Raw genomic sequence first — 21136 nt, 5'->3', positions numbered from 1 at the left:
TGTAGGAATTCCAGGCATGAACTTTTGAAAGAGCTTGAAGCTATTAGCAATAAGAAACAATGATTTTGAATAAAGCTGGCCTCAGTCAAGCATATGGAAACATTTCGTTAACTGATGCTGTAACTCTGAAAGGCATTTTAGATGAACCTTTTTTTAAAAAAAATCCAAACTACAAGCATAGAGTACAGTCTAATGTACCAAGTAAGATACTAAATAAAATAACTTCCCCTTATTCTTTGTGTCTCTTTCCTTTTCTTTCCAACTGTACTATTCCGTATTTCAAAAAAACAACTTCAAATCTAATAGTAAAATCTTTCTATTGCAAGGTGAAGTACAATCCCTTAATGTCGTTACACAATAAAGATTCCTTTCCAAAAGCATATATATATGCTGGTGATAGGTAAACTTATGCTGAGCATTGAATAAATTTTATCCTGTGCTTGTTACTATGGTATCTAAGCCCCTTAGAAGTTTTGGTAGGTTTTTTTGTTTTGTTTGATTGTTTTTTCAAGTGCTCAATGTAGCTTTGCGAGACACATCAGAAGTAAGCTTGCCAACTTCCAGACAGAATTGTTTTTCTAATCACAAACTATACAGGACACAATGTTTATAAATCTGTACTTGAAGCCACTCAGGACAGAAAACAGCCCACCATCCACCAGTGCGCTCCATACACAGCTAACTGATGGATTTTAGCAGTTCGTACACAAGGTTCTTCAGAATACTGGTAATTTTCATATGGTGATGCTAACCTGTCATAAATCCTGTCCATGTTATCATAAGCTTGCTCCCAGTTTGTTTTGGGTTTTTTTTTTTTTTTAAACAGTGTCATATGGAAGGGTGGAGTTCATTATCACATGGAATAATTTTTTATTTAAAGGATTTAAAAAAAAAAAAATGCACCAGTCCTCCCCTGGGAAGTCAGTCAAAACATTTTAGAAAAACAAGTACCTTCGCAGCATTAAATCAGGTCTTGTAACCTGAACTCAGCTAACACGTTTCCTCCTCGCCCTGGGCCTAAAGCCTCAGCCCGGCCAGGCGCGCAGGTGCAGAAGAACAGGACCTTCCTGTCTTTGTTCCATTTCGCTCAGAATTGGCGCAGTTATTTCAACCTGGCACTTTCCCTCCTGACTCATCCCTAACATACAAACAATATTTTCCAGGGCTAATTCAGGACAGTCAGCCCATATCATCTCCATTAATTGCTACAACAAAATTGAACCCTCCCCATAGCCCCAGTGAATATTGAGACAAGCCAGCTAGAAGCTGCTGCAGTAAACCACAGGTAGAACCGAGGCAGATGGGGAGAGTTTTTCCTAAAATCCTTCTACATTTACATATTTTTATTTGTCATTTGGTATAGTACCATAAGCTACAGCCAACCCTACGAAGCAAAAGAGTAAAACATTTCCTATCCTGTCAAAACAAAGTGGTTAATATCCCTCACCCGTAAAACCTAACATGAACCCATGTTTTTAAAGAAAAGCACTTATGGGAGGGGGAAGGAAGGAGAAAGGCTATTCCTGCTGCAGCCTCCTGAACACATTTAAACACTGCCCGACACACAGAGAATTCTTTCAACATTCCTTGCCAGCCATTGCTCTTTCTTCAGGAGCTGATCAATTTGACCTTACCGGTCTTTTTTGACTTATTTCATGAGATCTTCAAACCTGCTGGCACAGAGCTCCTGGGGAGGGTTCCCAGCTCACCCAGGACATCTTGCCAGCACCTGGAGACGCAGGCAGCTACAGGGCACTGCTGCTGAATGCCACGGCACTCACAGTTTGCTCAAAAACCCTCAGTAAAACAAAAAGAAAATGAAATGCTCATGTTGATTGTTAACTGAACTAACCAAACAAGAACAGGAACACACCCAGAAAGCGAAACTTCTGGCAAAGGAAACTGGCAGCAGTTTTTATTGCACTTATAAATGATGCAGCCAGGTCACTTTTCAAGCGGCCTGATGAAAGGCAGGAGAAGAGAGACATGAAACAACTTACAGTTCAGGATCATGTCAGGCACATGGAGCTTCTCAAGTGTTTGCAGGACTACAAGAAGTGGAAAATGCTTTAATATTGAACTTCAAAACCGAGGGGAAAGGGCTACAGCCCGGAGGCTACAATCTGGAAGACTGAGGCTTTCCTCCAGATGAGAAGAATGGCAGCAAGAGGCAAGGTTTACTCACAAAAGAGCGACTAGATTATAGAGCTAAGTGTCTCTCATACTCATGATCAAACAAGCAGTCTTCTGGGCCAGCTGAGGTTTCTTCTACAGAAGGAAAACATACATGCAGCTAATTGGGACCAGGCTCTGAATCCTAACTCATTCTTTCTCTCAAAGGTTATGAAATAGGAAATTTTTCCTTGCCCATTGCATACCTAAAACAGCTCTGGAAGAGTCCACATGTGGCACGTTGGCTGCTGAAGCTGACCCAACACTCCTTACATGCCTTCACCCACTTACAACCGCACTACCACTGGTGCAGCGGGATGGAGAGCCAACACAGGGAGCCAAGGCCGACAAAACCTAGCAACTCTCTCCCTGAGTGCATGCACACCCAGATGGTTTCTCAAGTGTCAGCACAGGCCCAAGGAGAAAGCGGAACACCCAGCCTGGGGAAGATCAGGCCACAGCAGCTCCGTGTTAAGCTCTTGTGGAACTACACCATCAGGACAGGAACAACAGCAAAAAGAAAATTGATCACACCACTTTTCTTGATAATCCAGAGGCAAATCAACACCAGTAGTGAAACTTTACCTAGGAGATACTTGCTCCCACTCTACAACAAGGTAGAAAACCAGAACTGTGGAAAAAAACCCACACCCCCAAAAAAACCCAGCCCCCAAACAAATAAGTTGACTTGCTTATTTCTGTTGTTTACCTGCACTGGCTGTGTAAGACAGAAGAGCAGCTTACGAAGCTACCATTTAGGAGTGACATGCATGGGCAAAGCACCTTTAACATTTCTTTAGCAAGCTGGACAGCATTTCTAAAGTCTTCCATCCCCATTACTGGATTCATCCAATAGATCCAGTGACAAATCCATCAAGAGAGATCACCATCTTATTTTGAAGACTATTTTACCTCAAGGTCTTATTAGCTTTCTGAAGTAAAGCCTGCTTCTAAAAAGTGATGAGATGACCAATTAAAATATCCAACCTGATGGCAATACATACTAAATGATGCACACATGTCCTAGAAAATAAATTGGAGGGCAACGCAGGCCTCTGATGTTTCAGGATTGTGTCAAGTCATGTTTCAAATGAAATTACCCAATATTCAGAAGGATTTTTGCGATATTCTTTTGAGACATACCTTTTAGGGATCTTAAAAACCTAATTTAAAGGGTACAGAGACTCATCTTAAATGTTTCCCTTCATACAATACAGTATACAACACAAATGCATCTAGAAGTAGTTGGGGAACCAGTTCACCTTGGGAATTAGAAGAGGAAAAAATTGCATGGACCTACAGGAGATTAATAGGGCCTATTTCATGCCCTTCCACAGCAGCTGCAGCCTTCCGGGGAGGAGCAGGGAATCCTTCCCGACCTGGAGAGCACTTTCATGGCCTCTTGCACTAGAGCATAATAGCTTAGTTTCTTCAGTTTCAAGGCCTGATAGTATTTTCTGGTCCCTCTCTCTGCAGCAAGGCCTTCTGATGTCATTAACAAGTCTTGCCTCAGAGGACTTAAGTGCAGAGTGCCTACTGGACCCCATCTGCCAAGGAGACGTAGTTTTATTAAGCCAGGGTTTAATCAGAGTAAGCATTCTGCAGACATATTTTTTTCATACGTATGGATACAAAGGTTAACTTTCTGATGAGTAATGCATATTTTGGCACAGGAAAACCAGCTGCCTTCCTAAGAGGAGGAAGCACCTCAGATGGCATAGGACACTTCTACCAACGAGCCTGCACTCGAGCAGCATTCAGCTACAATGATTTTGTCTACCAAGAAGAATCTAGCAGAGTCTGATCTGATGGTAAGAGCTGCAGATGAAGTTATAAGGACACAACTAAACTTAGTTGGTCTTCTGAAAGAGTAAAGCATGTTTTACATATAGAGCAAGATTATGATGATGTGTCAAAGCCAGCGGGTGTAGAGGTACACAGTGAACTCAAAAAAAAAAAACCAAAGCAAAATGAAGACAGTCTTCTGCTGAGGGTGCTCTGCCCCATTTTTTATAAGTGTTAATTAACAGATCAAATAAAATGTCCTCAGTTGGGCTGTAGTAACTATTTACTTTTATGTGGATAATGCTACACCACATTTCAACTTAGCAAATACACTCCCAACCTTGCACAGATTTATGCTTGACTTAAAGCTGTCCAAATACTGTATGCCCCTTGGACCAGCTCATATCTTATGATCAAAGAGTGCGCTCTATACAGAGCTTAGACTACAATCTCCTCAGAGCCCCTCATTTCTAAACACATGCAACCACCTATTTTAATCTTTGGGCTTCAATTCTTTATTTACGATCACAATCTATGTATGATAATTTATGATCACAAACTACCACAGTATAGAACTTCACAAATATATGCAACTAGGAAGCTATATTGAAAAAAAGGAACAACAACAAAAAAAGGCAAACAGCAGCAATATTCCTTTGCAAAATCTTTGAGGAATACAACTAGAAAAAAAAAATTTCTTTATGTTTTAAACAGGCAGATATAGTAATACAGTAGATTATGAATACTGATAATCACACGTATACCACAGAAATGTCAGTGTACTCAATTCAAACCATGAAAAGAAATCATGTGAGAGTATAGACGAGATGTAAAAGCCAAGCACAAGAAAAAGAATGAGCAAAAATGAAATAGTCCATTTTACATATGTCAGCAAAGGAAGTGAAAGAAAAAATGATGCAAAGAAGATATTTAAAATAATAGATGCTGGATTTAACCAGCCCATTAAAATAAAGTGTTAAGAAAATGTGGAAGAAATAATGTACACACATATATATATGGATAAAGCTTAAGAATACAAACCACAGAATCTATTATTAAAGGATTGAACAAAAACTACTATGTATTCAAAATGAATACAGTCATTAAAACAAAAAAACAATCCAACAGTAAGAAAAAAATAATTTAAAAAAAAAACATTACTTTCTCTCTCCAGTCCTTGACAATCAGTGGGTGAGAAATCCCAGATCCCCAGCTATGATCTTTTAGACAGTACCCCAGCATGCAAACTGTCAAAGTCAGGCATTTCCAGTCTTCTTTATCTAGACAGTGAGGTACAGCAACTAATGAGTATCAGCAATGGTTGCCTTCAGCTCACCATTAGCAGTGGCAACTCTTGGTTCTGTCCTGAGCTGGACATTGAAATGCTTTGGGTAACACTAGAGCAACATGTCTTACACCAGCTGAGGTGGCTTACCTAATCAGATGCTGTCTCATATTAAAAACAGGAATTCATTTGATTCAGTCTTAAGGAAGGGAAAGTCCGGAAAGCAGAAGTCATGGGAATCTGAGGGTAATGTCAGCAGGTGACAGGAACTATCAATCCCGTTACCAGCAATTGGGAACTCATCCTCAAAACCTTATAGGAGAGTCATCCTATGCAGTTTTCAAATGGACATCACCAAATTATTCCAAGTCCTAGGATGAGTCAGACTGCAATGTCATGTTCTCTCTTCCACCACCAGCCTGCCAAGGGTCCCTCTCCTACCCACAGTCCTAAGATGCTCCCTGCCTCTTTGGAGTTGAGGAAAGCCACAGCACTGTAGAGGGATGATCACAGATCCCCTTACGCAATGTTGCAATCCCTAAATTTTCACAGTCTCACTGAGAACTCCCATCTGTAATTTTTTTCCCTAATTTACCAAACTAACTAGAACCCTTCCAGTCCCAGGGGATGAGAGCTATTGTGTTAAATATCTGACTCATTTCACCAAGCGGCTATTCATTTTCTACCATCTTCCAACCACCCAACAGCTGACCTGAAATCAGGCACAGCTGTCTACCCTTTCTCAAAAATTATCTGGAGGTAAACTTAACTCCATTATATAACTGTACTACCTGCCAATATACTTGACAGTCTCCCAGTTTACTGCCTTCTTTTTTCTGTTTTTTCAGTCACTGAGCTAGCCTTAGAAATATCTGCAGTTAAATCATGACAAAATTAGGAAAATGGCTCATGCGCCAGTAACATTTCACTTCATCATAACTCTAGTCTAATAGTCAAGTGCTATATTTAATTCAGCTTTTTCAGGTTAGTAATTATTATGTGAAGGGAATAAAAACAAACTGATGAGTCCAGTTTGTCTCTTCTGTGCTACTCCAGAAGGCCTGACACCATTCACTTTGAAAATAATTCTATTTAAACAAAATATTACACACCACTAGGAAATGGATTTAACGAGTAACCATGAGAAAGCTTGTACACAATACCAAAATACAAAGTTTTACAAAAGGACACCCAAACAAAACAACAACAATAATAATATTTAGAAAACCTCAAATTTGATTTTGATATGAGCACTATACTTCTGCAATCACTGGCTAAGCAAGAATAGCTTTTTTGAAAAGGACCTTTAAATGCAGTTTTTATTTTATCAGTCTACTTTGCTTTGCACAGGTTCAGGGATTAGAATTCCCTTAGCCTTCGAACATGGCTGTAGGCATACATTCTCTAATAATAGTTATGTCTTCCATTGACTAATTCCAGCATCTATATTAGATCAACTCTCATTGCTCATACCAACTTTCTGTAGATAAGATTTCTCTGGACTATGCAGTAGATGGAGCAAGAGTTTCATCGTGAAGTGCTTTCATAAATTTTCTTTGTTCATGTGCATCTTATGACCATCACTAGAAGAACTCTAAAAAGCAGCCAGCCTTGTTCATTTAATATCAAATCAAGAAGAGCAAATTTGAAAAGCTTTTACACACAGGTACGCCTGGTAAAGACTACTCAGAGACAGTATTATTAATATTTTCTATATACAACTCATTGTACTGAATGATTACAATTGTTGTTCCTTCTGGAGTCTGATCTTAAGGGGAAAACACTATTTTAGTCCTTCACCAAATAATACATTTTCCTGATTTTTTTTGACCACTGGTAGACAGTCCTTACTGTCATAATTGCAGGGGGAAGAAAATCTGATTACTGTTGGAAAAAAATTACTAAATAAAACCCAAAATGCTTTAAAGAATTATATTACCTTCAATCAATAATATTATCTGGAATAGAGATATGAGTAAATATATTACACATGTAATCTATTTGCGGAAAACAACCATATCCTCTGTAAGAGCTCAGTGCAGCATTTAACAGCCTAAGGTAATTTCCACAGCAAAAATCAGACTCTCCTTAATGCATGAGATTCTCTGAATTTTTGAGCTATGCCTCTGCTTATTTTAAGTAATGACAGAAACATCTAAGAATTAGAAAGATACTTATATACAACTGAAGCCAAGCATGTACTCTCAAAAAGAATTTCAGATATTTACTGTTTAAGCACAAGTCATTTACACTGCTGCTACATGTACGCCCTACACTTTGCTTCCCTAACTGCAACTCTTTAAATTCCTCACGTAGCTGCTGAATTTATGAAGAAAATCTCTCTCTACAAGTGACATTAAAAAATTGTACGTCTTTTCTAACTACTCACTATAAAGCTTTGGTTACTTTCTGCTGTTATCTGGAAGAAGAAAGCACAGTAACTTTACAAGGTGGGGAGAGAAGGAAATGCAGAGTGAGGAAAATATAGTCTAACTGATGAGTATTAAAGTTGTAACAATCCTTTTTACTAATAATTTCAAGAAGAAACCCCAAACCAGAAACAATTCCCCCCAACCCACCCACAGCAAAGCATTTCTTGACTCCCTTTAGCTTTACAATTCCGACTATCCCCATACTGAAGTGCTCCTTGGGATTCATACAAAAGGGTATTACTTGAAGGATGAACAGGAGCTACAACTATGCAGCTTTAGTACAGCTTTGTATTGGTTTTGCTTATGTCATTAAATGAGCAAAACTGGAAAAGGTCCCAGAAAGAGCGAGAAGCATAAGGAAGTTGGCAACAAGTATGCAAGCTCAAGCACAAAAGCACATTAGTAAGCAAAATGTGGGGGAAAACAAGGTGGGGGGGAAGAATGTGATAAGATAGGAAATTACAGGTATTAAATGGCCAGCAACTTAATAAACATGGGTAAATGGAATCTCAGAAAGATGGATATTGGGAAGTATGTAAGGATAATGTGACTATCACCAGGCTTAAAATGAAACTGGCCAAATATTTGAGGGATTAAATAAGAAAAATGGTCTATGCAATGATGTCTAACATTAAGATTACAAATAAATAGCCTTTTTCCCCTCTGAAAAAGGGGGCTGCTTGGAGACAAGTAAAAGATGTCTTATTTCATTATTCTTTTACTTTCTTCCTAAGTATTGAGTTAAGATGGAAAAGATACAAACCAACAGTGGGGAAAGGAGGAATCCGGGATGAAAGCTTCCAAGAGAGCCGAAAATAGCACTCTGCTGTAGTGACTAAGGTTGTGCCTCCACTTACAAGAAGGTGTGTATTTTACTGCATCATGAGCAAGGCATGGGTTCTCCTACAGAAGTGCAGCAGAGCAGAGGCACTACAGGTTTTACCACGAGGTTAGCCTTGGGCAGGAGCCTTTACAGCAAGCCCTGCTAGAGCCTAATCTATCCAAATCTAATCTATTCTTTCCAACCACATCCATCTAATGAAAGATATCACTTCTTCCTAACAACCTCGCCTAATTTTGTCTCTGCTTGAGATTTTAAAAGTTATCACGTACTACTATTACTTTATAATACAAAAACAATTAGACTTTGTCACCAGTAACATCATCATTATCTGCTCTTGCAAAAGACTGCCATGGGCTATCCGGCAACTCTGTATGTTCAGCTACACTAACATCGATGTACTATACAAGTGCTTTCATCAGAGGTGAAATAAAGTTGTGTCTTATTAGTCAAGCTGTCCATATCACAACTATGTATGTTTAAAATACAATTCTACAACACAACTGGACAAAGCTTCTCATGTTGAATCAATTAAAATATATTGTAAGTTTGGATATCATTCTCTGCTCTAAGATCTCTCATTTTGCTACTTTTGTGAATTCTACATGCCACAAGTTTAAATGTAAAACAGGATTATTTTCCTACTTGCTGCCAACACACCATTAGGGTCATGATGGACAAGGCAGACGCTGATCTGGAGTCATAAACATGTTTCATTCCCTCCTCAGTGTAACTCAGCTATGTTTATCAGTCCTTATCTAAGAAATTATTAGGACTATGAACACACATATCACATTTTATACTTACCCAGAATTCAAAATTACTGAAAAATTTAAAGAATGTTTTACTGCTCTTTTTTTTTTTCAAGTGCTTCTTTAGATTTTGCACACAGCTTAGAAATTAAAATAATGAAACCGGCTAAAGCTTATTGTAACCAACAGTCCCCTTACTGATATGTTACCAGATTTCTGAAGAATGCAAGTGTGAAGAAAAAATAATTTTTTTCAAAACACGCTGTATTATTGTATTATGAATGTAGGTTTCTATAAAATGTCTTACATTTTTATGAAATGTAGCAAGCTTGAAAGAGTTTGCACACAAAGGGCCAGGACTTATTGGTACTGAGCACTTAAAAACTGAACAGCTCAGCAGGAGTCTTTACAAAAGTCATCTTGATCGTAAACCACGTTAATGCCAAATACGTGGAGTGCGCACCACTTCTCATTGTGACACCTGTAGCCTACACCTAAGGTGTCCCACAAGCGTAGGAATGGCAAGATAAAAGAAGGAAAATTACTCTTCCCTGAATCTATATACAACAAACAGAATACGAGAGCTTGAAAACAGACAGACAATGCATTTATTCCATCAGAAGACAGCCTGCTTTCCATGACGTGATGTAAAGGGACTGTCAAAGGGACTGTCAATCATCTGTCCTGGTAAGATGGAGAATTTTAGAATAACAATGATCTTCCATTCTAGAGATGCACAGAAAACCTGTGCTTTTGGGTTTTACACAAATACACTCTATTGATCAACCATTACAGCCTAAGCCGTGGCACTGCTCCATGGGTATGTCTGGTTCATTGCTTTAAAGGTTAATTGTAGCCCAGCTGAATTTAACTGTGCAGACACCTTACTACAACTGTGAACATGTGTCTTGCAGCACAAGTTGGTGTCTTCTTTGAAAGCATACATAAGAAATCCCTAACAGAAAGCTCATCTGAAAAAAACGAACCCTAAAACACAAAACTTCTTTTTCAACTGCCATCTCAGTTCAAAAAGAAGCAGGATTATGATAAGCACAGAGAGTACTTCCCAGTGCTTCTGCCTTAAACTATTTTACCATGACAGCTACAGTGTGTTTGGTCACTACTTAGCAAAAATAAGATGAAACAAGCACAGGGACCCCTGCCTTAAGAACAAGGACCATCTTATCCTTCTTGAAATTTTTAATCTTCGATTCGCCAAGATGCTAACCAAAAACTGTCTAAGCTGCATCATCACATACAACTATGAAGTCTTAAACTGACCTCAAGATCTCAGCAATCCTTTGATTTTACTATTTTACCAAGTTATTCACAGAAAAACAAAAAATTGGAAAAATTTTCTTTCTTAGATGAAATACAACTGGCCCAATTTAAAGCTCAGTTTAGCACTGAGCAGAGAGAACACACACACAAAAAATGTTCATTTATAGCGTGAAGAAAGTAGAAAAATGTTAACAATTTAAAAAGGCTTGGTAGTTGATGTGGAGAAAGAGCTTATTATTAAAACCCAGATTCAGCTGCATTATATTCATTACACTGAATGATGTAAATGTTTCAATGGAACTTTCCTGCTTTCACAGTTGTTTTCAGAAAGATTCAACTGTGAAGAAGATTTCTTCTTAATTTACCACTACTTAATTTCTTCTTAATTTACCACTACTTAGAGGGGAGTAAACATCTGAGAATGAAGACCCAGAAAAAATGTGAAGTCATAAAAACCCAATTTTTTGGCAATTCTGAAATTCCAGAAAGATTAAAAAAAAAACACAAAACAACAAAACCCCAGAACAAAAAACAAAACCCCAACCACAAAAAGCAAGCATTGCGTTACCAACAACAATAAAAAATTAATACATCATGTCATGACCACAACACAAATAAGTGAAGTTTGAAACACGTCACTGGCTGCAGCAACTTAAAAGTATTATATTTAACCTGGAGGGCAGCACAGAGCATAAATGTATATTAAAAAAAAAGAAAGGTTGAAGCTACTAAAAGATAATATCTAAACAGAAGCGATAAAATGCTATCTCTCTGATATCACATTTGAAAAGTTTGCTCAAACTCTCAAGCTGTTAGTAGGCCAATTTCTAAGAAATCTGTAAGTTCTCTCTCAAACATCAGTAAGATATTAAGGCCAGGTCTATATTAAATTCTGAGAACAAGAAAAAAAACTATGCAACTGCAAATACAAATCACTGATCAAGAACATAATTCTACAGAAATCACTGTATCTGCACTTAAAAGTGAAATTACTATTTTTTCTATGTTTCAACTATTGTTATCAATTAGAAGTTAGCAGGAGCTGCCTCTCCTAAACAGCAGCAATTGTGATGGTAGAAGCTTACCACATTTATAGTAGAAATATTAATTTCCAAATATGATTGGGTGCCATGAGAAAAAAAAATATCCTGTCTTTACTGATGATTAAAACTTTTCAAGTGTACAATTAAAAAAAGCTGTATTAATATAAAGAGTAAGTCTGTGTGATCAGAAAAGTATGATGGTAGAGACCCCACCAGTAACAAGGCTCCATGGATCATAATCTTCTTGTTCTAGTTCAGCGTTTAACTCCACTGACCACACCAAGTAGTTTTCACAACACCAACCACAAACTGTGTAATTTCATACTTCATAGGTAAACATAAAGTTACAAGTAGTATAAACTGCACCAACTCTTTCTGAACTTTATGTACTCTTTCACAATGCCTAGATAGAACACTGAAGTGTGAAGCTACATTTTCACTTGTTTGTTCCAAACTATTTCTTTACAGAAGGAAAATGAAACTAAACATCTATATCACCTGTCCCATGACTCTCTACAATTAGGTTAACCTCAAGATGGATAACATACTTCGTAACAAAATGAACCTTGCTCTCTCCGTGCAAAATGCTCTAGCTAAACATATGTTTTACCGCACAACATAAGAGCTTGCCCAAGACCTGAACCAAAACAAAAAAAGTCTGTATAAAGGACAAACCTTTAAAATACGATTAGGAGAACATGCCCTCTTCTTACCATTGAAACAAACATATGACCTAATGGTGTATTTATGATCAAGGAAAATAATCTTACAAGGAAAAAACACAGGCATTCTCCACTTTGCTAAAGCCCATCTCCTGCGGATAAGAGAGATACAGCTGTACTCTTGAACCCGTAAGGCTTGGAAACTAGGCCATTCTTCTGCTTAAGGCACTGAACGAGAATTCTTGTCAGATACTTTCTCCCACGCCCCCTCGGTCCAAATCAAAACCATGTGTCGTTATTGTGCAAAAGCAAATCCAGAAGGAGAAAAAAAAACAAAAAACAAAAAACCAAAATAAAAACCACCAACAACCAGGAAGAAATTAAACATGGTATAATTATTATTATTACCCGAACCAGACCACTCCATTCCATCCTATCTCTTGCCCTGTTCAGTTTTTTTCCCCCTCTTGAAAATGCAGCTGGCTACTTGCCTTCACTATCAGAAAGTCATCCTTAACCACACCCACTCTAGCTGGCATCTGAGACATCATCCTTCTCTTGCTAGCCTCCAAATGGGTATGAGTGTTAAAATTATAATTATTTGCATGATAATGAAGCAAATCACACAATCACAGGTCACTGTATCACCCCTCCTTAAAACTCCCTCTGCTGTGACATCTCTTAATCATTCTTATATGGCACAGGCTAGGTAAGACAAACCACAATGGCCACATTCCTCCTTGACTCTAGCCAGTGTTATCATCCAGCACTCCTGCCTTGTTTGTTCCTTCCACCACCATAAACATGCAAGATCTCTGCAGCAGAATTAACCAACTTTTATGCGTCTGAAAAGTACAAAGCAAAAAATACCTTAAAACTTAGCTAGACGGGTAACACCACTACGCAAATAATAGTAATGCCTTCACAAATAATAGTAATACCTCCAAAAGATTAAATTACACTTACTATAGGGAGAATAAAAAAGTATTCTCATGCCAGACTAAGAGGTCCTCATGTCAGAAAAAGCAAACTACAGCATTCTCCTTTTTATTAATTTTACTAAAGCAAGTAGTATACAGCCGACTGTTGAACCTCTATGAATCTTTTCTTGTACAAAGCTCCCCAAAAACATTTAAGAGACTGTATTACCAACATATTTCTTTCCTTTTGCCTTAATTCAGGGAAACCATTCCCCAACTTAATGACATGATGCAATACAATATAATATGAAGGGAAAGACATAAAAGTCCCTCTTTTCTCAGTTAATACCAACTCAAATTAAAGCAAAAGAGCTACTCTAGCTCAAAGCTTTTGATTCCTGTCCCTCTCCTCCTCCAGCCTCAGCAGAGATGGGAAGCGCAGTTCACCCAAACTAACCCCAACTGCAAGGGTTCGAATGCCATGAAACGTTACCTACCGCAGCCTACATAAAATCTATCATGGGAAGCTGTAAATAGTTACGCATATAAGAATCAAAACACAGAAGAATTATTATTTTGAAAACTACTCTTGCCCCTCACTTGAAAAAAATAAATCTGGTAATAGGCATGAAAATAATCTTTACTGTACCACCTCCACCCATTAATTTCCCCAAGTTTCCCAATAAACTGTTCAATAGGACTAAGTGTTTGACAATCATATTCTATTTTGTTTCCTTAAACACAGCTTTCATTCAAGAAAAATAACATTTCCAATGAAAAATATTTACAGACATATACTAGCAAAGTTAAACATAGCCGTGGGAGACCTAAAGAATAGCAAGAAGGAAAAGAAAGAGAAAAAAGGGTGTGAATTTCTAGAACACAGACCTATCAGTTATACACATACTGTTTCACAACCACAGCTTCCCTCCACCTGTTGTTTGTCCATTGTCGGCAGCCCCTGTACCTTTCACTCCAGCTTTCTGATAAGACCTTATCAAGTAATCTGCTACATGATCTTATCCCTTCTAGACTATTTTCAAATGGCGCTGTGGGATAAAAGGCACAAAGAATTACAGAAATATGCATGGTTTTTACTCATCCCACCAGGAAATCCCATAATTCCTCAAGGAACATATATTCTTATGGCAGGTGCTATATCCAATTAGTACAGTATTAATTTTTTTTTTCAAATGACAGAACACACACTTGCATACTCACTGAGAAAAGCATACATTGAATTTTTATTTATTTCCTATTTTAAAGAGCACTGAAAGCAGCTGCCAAGAGACAGGGGGTGGCAGTGGTAGGGTAGTTCCCCATATTTCATGCAACGACCTCACGCCATGTACAAAGCACAGCTGGACGCGTATGTAGGTTTGTACTCGGAACCATCAATCAGCTCTCTCCAGGATACAGAGCTACAGTCTGTCCCTTGAGAGTCACACAATGGAGCAGCATGGCTGAGATGGCCACGCACATGAGACCGAAGAAAAGAGTGCTCTCCTGAAGATCACCATTAGCTGCAGAACACAGGAGCACTTTGCTAATACACGTACTCAGGAATTGGAAATATGCACTACAAAGATGGATTTATTTACCAGGCCAAAACCACTCCTACTTATGCTGCTCTTTAACTCCTCACTCTTTCCAATAACTTCTCCCTTCACCACTCACCGCCCCAGTTACCCAGAGATTACCAGCTAAACTTTGTGCATCAAGACCCATCAGCACAAATGCTTTGCCAGTCCATTAGTGTTTATTAGCAGAAGGAAGAACATTAAAAGTAAATTAAGAGTCTCACCTCCCCCTGACAGCGTCCATTTTAAACCAAGGAACGCTGCTCAGGAAATCAGCAATGGACCATCTCCTTCTTCATCCCACGTTTGCCACTTCAGCAAAAGGTCTCACATAAGGGAGACCATGGGTACCAGACAGGGCTTCCCAAGGCTCCACAGAGGGCAGCCGTGACAACCTCAAGATCTCTGCTCCAAAACACAGACAATGCCATACTAATGACAACACTAGAATTACTTTCTGCAGATTTGGGAACTTACTACTACAGGGCTCTTTACTGTTTATCTGACTGGAGGATTATATTAATTAGGTTACAGACTTATACCAAGATTTTCAGGACCAAATGTGCAAGTTTGAGTATTTTGATATCCTATACAAACCTGTTTCTTTTAGATACCCTAGATCCAGATACCTGGAGATTAGGACAGTATAATAAAAAACAATTCCTACCTATCTCTAGATGTCAAAACAGAGCATTCAAAAGTAGCATGATATTTTCTAGATGAACTACTAACACTTTAATTGAAGTTTTCATTCTATAAAAGTTGATGATGTTTGAGAATATTTCCATTTACCTTGTGTAAATGTACTTTGCAAGTCTCATGTAGTATATTACTGGACATATGCATAAATATTTCTTATCTCTTCCTGTCATCTATCCCTCATCTACATTCCTATATATGTTTGAAATGGAGACTCATAAGTAACATGTATCACTCGAACCTGGACTTTGTCATTTAATTAAATCTAAACTTCAATTTTCATCTCAAGGACTTGCTTTCATTCCGACACTAATAGAGGACTCATCAGCCCATGAAGAGTTAGGACTGACCAAATGCATCTACTCGCTTTAAGCTTTAACTAGTAACCACACTGATATTGCTACGTCAATTAAACTTCCATTGAGCAACAGATACTAAAAGCTCGTTATAATAAGACACCAAGCTACGGTTTCACGTCTTTACCTATATTATCTCATTTCTGTTTTCTTTGTCTTCCAAATCCTCTTCTCATTTCATATATCTCACTAACCTATTCAGCAGACACTGCTGCTTTGGCTTGTACAGTAACAAACATCATAAGTTCCTACTGTTGGCCAGAACCTCTATGGATTGATGCAATACAAACAAGCATCTTCTTCAACCCATTTCATCCCACCAGGCCATCTTCCTTCATTCTTACTAATCACTGTCCACCCAACGAGAAGTTGAGTTTGACTGCATGCATTAAATTTCGTATGACTTTTTCCCTCCCACACCTTCTCCCACTTTCCCAAAGGCAACTAATGATATCTAGTACACATTCCAAACATACCTCTTTTAATAATGGTCCCCTTACCCAAGATGAAAATTCCACACCTCCCATACTACTGCCTATTTAAATAATCACCAGTGATGGACAGGACCAGACACGGCCCAGGATTTCCAGATTTCTCAGGTACTCTGTCTACCGTAACTGAGACTGGTTGTTTTCTGTGGGAAGACCACCACAATGGAGAACAACCTTATGCTTCTACTCGATCAAGTCCGGGCGGAGCAGAGGAAGAGCGCAAAGATGTTTAAACAGAGCACAAAGGAAGATACAATCAATCAATTCGGGAGGTACCAAGACTGCGACAACAGCCGCTCTCAGGCACAACACAAAGCACAACGGCGGAAGAAATATAGCAACGCCGGGGACCGGCTTCGAGGTGCAAACCAAACAAAGAATCCCAGAAGGCGAGACCGGGCCGAGCGCCAAGCAATTAGAAGGAGCACGAGTGGGTGCCGTGGCCCAGGGCGGGGGTGCCCAGCGCAGGGGACGCGTGAAGGCAGGGCAGCCCGGCCGGCGGGGGCTGGAGGCCGCTCCCCGCCGGGGGACCGAAGCCAAGCGCCTGTGGACGCCCGCAGCCGCCGGCTCCAGCCGAGTACATATAAGGGCTGCCCGGCCCGGCAACGCGCGGCAGGGGTTGCCCGGCCTCCGTGCGGGGCGACAGCAGCCCGCCGAGCCTGCGGGAGGCCCGCGGCCGCGGGCGGGCTGGGGCGACGTGGAGCCCAGGGCGCCGGACCCGCCCCGGCAGCGCCGCATGGAGGAGCCGGAGCCGCGGGCAGGCGGCGGTGCCGGCCCGGCGCCGGGGAGCGCCCGGCCCGCCGGGCGAGGGGACGGACGGCCGCGGCCCGCCGGGTACCCGGCCCGGGCGACAGGCCAGGCCCGGCCGGCGCCAGGTGCCGGGGAGCGGCGGCCGCGGAGGGGGCGCCGGGCGGGGGAAGGGGCTCGGTGGAGGGGAGCCCGGCGAGGCACTCACGTTCTCCGTGTCCCGCTCGTTGACGGTGGGCAGCGGCGTCCGAGTGGACATCTTGTGGGCCGCGGCGGCGGCGCCGCAGCCGGCGCGCTGAGGGGAAGGCCGCCCGCTCTCCTAGGCCGCGGCGGAGGCCGCCGGCCGACCCTGCCGGCAGCCGGGCGCAGACGGCGGGACGCGGGCCTCCTGCCGCGCTGCCGGCCCCGCTAGGCGCCCGGCGCCATGGCCTCGCCCGGCCGGCCGACCCTCCGCCCGCCGTGCTCCCGCCCGCCTCGCCGCCGGGCTCCGCGCAGCTCGGCCGCCGGCTCCTCCTCCTCCCCGCTCAGGTGAGCGGCCGGCAGCTTAGGGGGACCGCGGCGCCTCCTCGCAGCATCCGGCGGCAGCACCGACTCCTCCTCCTCCCTCCGCTGCCCCGCGCTCCCTTCCCCGTCTCCCTCCTCCTCCCCGCCCCCGCCCCGACGGCCAGGCTCCGCCGCCCCGCGCCGCAGGAAGCGCCGGGCGGTGGGGGCGGGCGCGGCAAACGCGGGCGGGCGGCCTCCGCCGGCACCACCGTCCCTCCCGTCACGGGTGGAGCCGCGCCGGGCCCCGCCGGGGTACAGAGCGGAGCGGGAGGGAGGCTGGGCCCGGCCCCGAGGTGAATTGGGCCGAGGGCAGGTGTGCTGCTTCGTGAGGGAGGCCTAGGGGCCGGACCCTTCCTTCAGAGGCCGGCGGAGCTTGGGGAGTCAGTGTTCTGGGGAGCCCCCGGACCCCCGGTGAGGGACGGGGCCCACGGGGGCGTCGGGCCTCGCCGCAGCCTGGCGAGTGGGTCGCCACAGGGACTCTCCTATTACTACGAGTCGGCCTTGGGAAGGGCGATGGGGCAGCCCTGCCCGCCTCCCGCACGGCTCCGAGTCCGCAAGTCACAGACTGTCTGGAGGCTCCTAAAACCCTGTGTCAGCATCTGTGTAAATCAAGCCCTTTATGTGTGTGCCTGAGCCAGCCGGCCTCCTTAACCCACTTGAAGCTGAAATCGGATCAACAAGAGTCTCTGCACTGCATCTATCTGCTCGTGTCTGACCAGCACACAGTCCTCAAACACTTAACCGATGACCTCATGTACTTAAAATTAGAACCATACACACATTTTTGTCTTTGAGAAGTTACTAGTATTTACATGACAGCAGCTTTTGCTATAAAACCAGCCAAACCCTTCACCAAATTCTAAAAATAATCTGTAAAAAAAAAAAAGCCTCCCCTGCATCAAAAGAAAGACAATGTGCCTGAATTTCCATTGCGCTATTTTAACAGATTTTTATAGCTGAGGCTGTAAACATGTTCGTAAATGCTGTAAATGCAATTCTTGTTCTGAAAAACCTGATGAAAAAGAATTTGGAAGGCACTTGATGGGTTGTATGTCTATCTCCAGGAAGCCCTCGTGCTTGTGAAAGGTCACGGATTGTTCTTTATATATATATTAATAGGTTATATATATATGTGTGTGCCTATATTTGTAGGTAAACACATGAAACAGAGTATATTTAGTCCTGGCTGTGTTAGTTCTGGTGTGATTCAAGAGGTGCCCCCAGCTGCTCAGCACTAGTCAGCCGACAGTGGAGTTTTCCAGATGCAGGCACAGGCGGAGGACATCATTGCATTGTACGAGCGGTGTGACTGGACTTGCTCTTTGCACATTCAGCACCATGTTGCTCTGAGCATGCATGATTTGTCTGTCTGGAATGATAGAGGTTCCCAGCTAGTCCTCAGCCCAAAGCCTCCCAAATACTTGAGAGGGCCTCTGTGAGCTCCTAGCTCTCTCCTCACATAGCTGGCACTACCAGTTGCAAGGGAAATTTCAGGGTCCTTCAATTTTCTGGGAACAAAATAATCCAAGACTGGGTTTACTCAGGGTAGACAGCCAGGGTCTACCCAGCATGCCAAAACAAGTTTGTTGACAAACTGGATATTAACCCAGTTTGGTTGCTTAGCTCATCAAAATGCATTCACTTTTATCCTAAATAAGAACAAGGCTGTGTCTAGGGCTCTGCATGGGGCCTGACTCTGCAACCCTTACTTGGTCAAAACTCCCACTGATGCAAGCCCGTTGTGGTATGGATTTGTGTATGTGCTTGTGGTCGGAGAAGAAAGGAGTGTAAACTCAAATGTCTTCTAAATGTGTTTAATGGCACCACTGACTAAGGGAAAGCTTAGAAAGACTTCCTGCCTTAGAATTTGAACACATTTTGGTCAGTAATTCATAGGAAAATGTTGGTTCATTAGAAATTAAAAGTGTAATAATGTAATAATTGTTTTTTCTGAAGATCTGCTTTGCAGTTGTTTTGGCCATGGTTGTTCTGTTATCTTTTTCATGTTAATAAGGTCACTCATCCATTTAATAGCTTGGTTTAATTTTGATTGCTTATTACTACAGGCCTCTTGTCACCCCCGAGAGAGAAGATGCAGGGACTGAGGAGATGCACGGAGAAGGTGACCACAGAGACGGTCCTGTTGTCCACCAGCCGCTCTCCAAAGAGACGAAATAGAAGATCGGCAATGGGCTGAGTGTGAAAATGGCCTGAAAAAAGGATGCTCCATGCTGTCTGACACCTGCAGTACTGCAGTAAAACATGCAGAAAGTTGTTGTCACATCAAAAGGCATTAAGTCCTGCTTGGTGCCCAGCGTGAGCCACAGAGCACAGGCAGGGCTCAGATAGTGGCAGCAGCATAGCCTCTGCAGCTGCAGAAGGGTGCAAACTGCAGGTAGCGAAGGGAAGGCTGTCATTTTGGGAAGCCTTCTCCTTTGGGAAGCCTTTGGGAGCCAGCAGGAGTGTCTTGCTTGGATCCATGTTTTGAGGGGCTGGAGGAAGCCTTGGCTCCTCACATCAGAAGTGAAAAAGAACAGACTCTTGTCAATAGAAAGCTCTGGGTAGTGGTTGTGATCTTTTACCCTGAGCCCTGAGAAACGTGCACAGGCCCCTGCTCAAGCCTGGGTGAGCACCCGGTTGTTTTATTCCTGGCTGGTTGTGCAGGCAAAGGGAAAGGATACAGAGTGCAAGACTTAAGCTCTTACACCATTATTATTCTGAAATTCACTCATTCTCTGCATTTTTGCCAGAAGTGACATGTTTGTTTATGACTAGACCACTTCATTTAGTGAGGAAACTGAGGTGTCAGTCAGCTTTGTAGGCATTTGTCCCTCCCAAGGGGAGCTCCAGCATGAGTCAGCTGCAGCTTCCCAGCACACAGGCAGAACAGACTCGTTGCTTTGTGCCTTGTAGAAGCCAAGCCCATGTGCCTCCTCCTTCACAAAGCCAGCTGGCTTGTGCTTAGGCCAGCTTTTCTTGTTTGCAGGGATGTGCTGGTTGGTAGCAAGGCAGCCAGGTGAGCACAGAAACCCCAGTCCCTCCAGCCGCACACAAGGTCGGCTTCCCGGCTCCAGTGCTCCCCCAGACCCACCACGGATGGTCTGCAGTTCATTTAGTGACTGACTTGAACTTCAGCACTGGAAGAGTGGATGTTCCACCACCTTAACAGTAACTGAATTCCACCCACAACTGTAGCTGCGATCAGACACTAACTTGAATGAAACCTTTTCCCACAATTTTCAAATTTAATTCTCAACAGCAAAAGGGTGAGAGGTTCAGAAATAATGCAGGAATAGGTGACCACTGAGATGTGAACAAAATAGAGCAAAATCTTGGGTCTTTATTACCTTTCATTGCACCAGAACATCTACCATACTGTGGAAAACTAAACGAAAGACCTGGCAAATAGGTAAGATTAATATACCTCCAGCTGCATGTAATAGACTGCGATTGCATTAAGGACTCCTGAGGTCATTACAAACTACAGATACAGGGCTCCATGGATTATTTACTTTCATGAGGGACACAGGACAAAACTATGTACTCT

The 21136-nt window shown here is 42.2% G+C and overlaps 1 protein-coding gene across 10 annotated transcripts in view; it reads right to left on the bottom strand.

Annotated features, from left to right (window-relative positions):
* The window catches only part of MARK1 (microtubule affinity regulating kinase 1), a 60642-nt gene extending 42954 nt beyond the window's left edge, over positions 1-17688 (bottom strand). For 5 of the 10 annotated variants that reach the window (XM_064446288.1, XM_064446293.1, XM_064446292.1 and 2 more), the window contains exon 1: positions 17255-17675. In XM_064446288.1, coding sequence (XP_064302358.1) covers positions 17255-17305 — 51 coding nt within the window. In that variant the 5' untranslated portion in view covers positions 17306-17675. Of the gene's footprint in view, positions 1-17254 lie in introns of all 10 variants that reach the window. The other 5 variants (XM_064446289.1, XM_064446294.1, XM_064446290.1 and 2 more) reach the window with 3 other exon arrangements.
* Between the last annotated feature and the right edge of the window lie 3448 nt (positions 17689-21136).

The sequence above is a fragment of the Phalacrocorax carbo genome, chromosome 3, assembly GCF_963921805.1.
Source record: "Phalacrocorax carbo chromosome 3, bPhaCar2.1, whole genome shotgun sequence".
NCBI classification, from domain to species: Eukaryota; Metazoa; Chordata; class Aves; order Suliformes; family Phalacrocoracidae; genus Phalacrocorax; species Phalacrocorax carbo.
The sequence above is the reverse complement of the archived record's forward strand: the minus strand, read 5'-3'. Positions and strand labels throughout refer to the sequence as shown.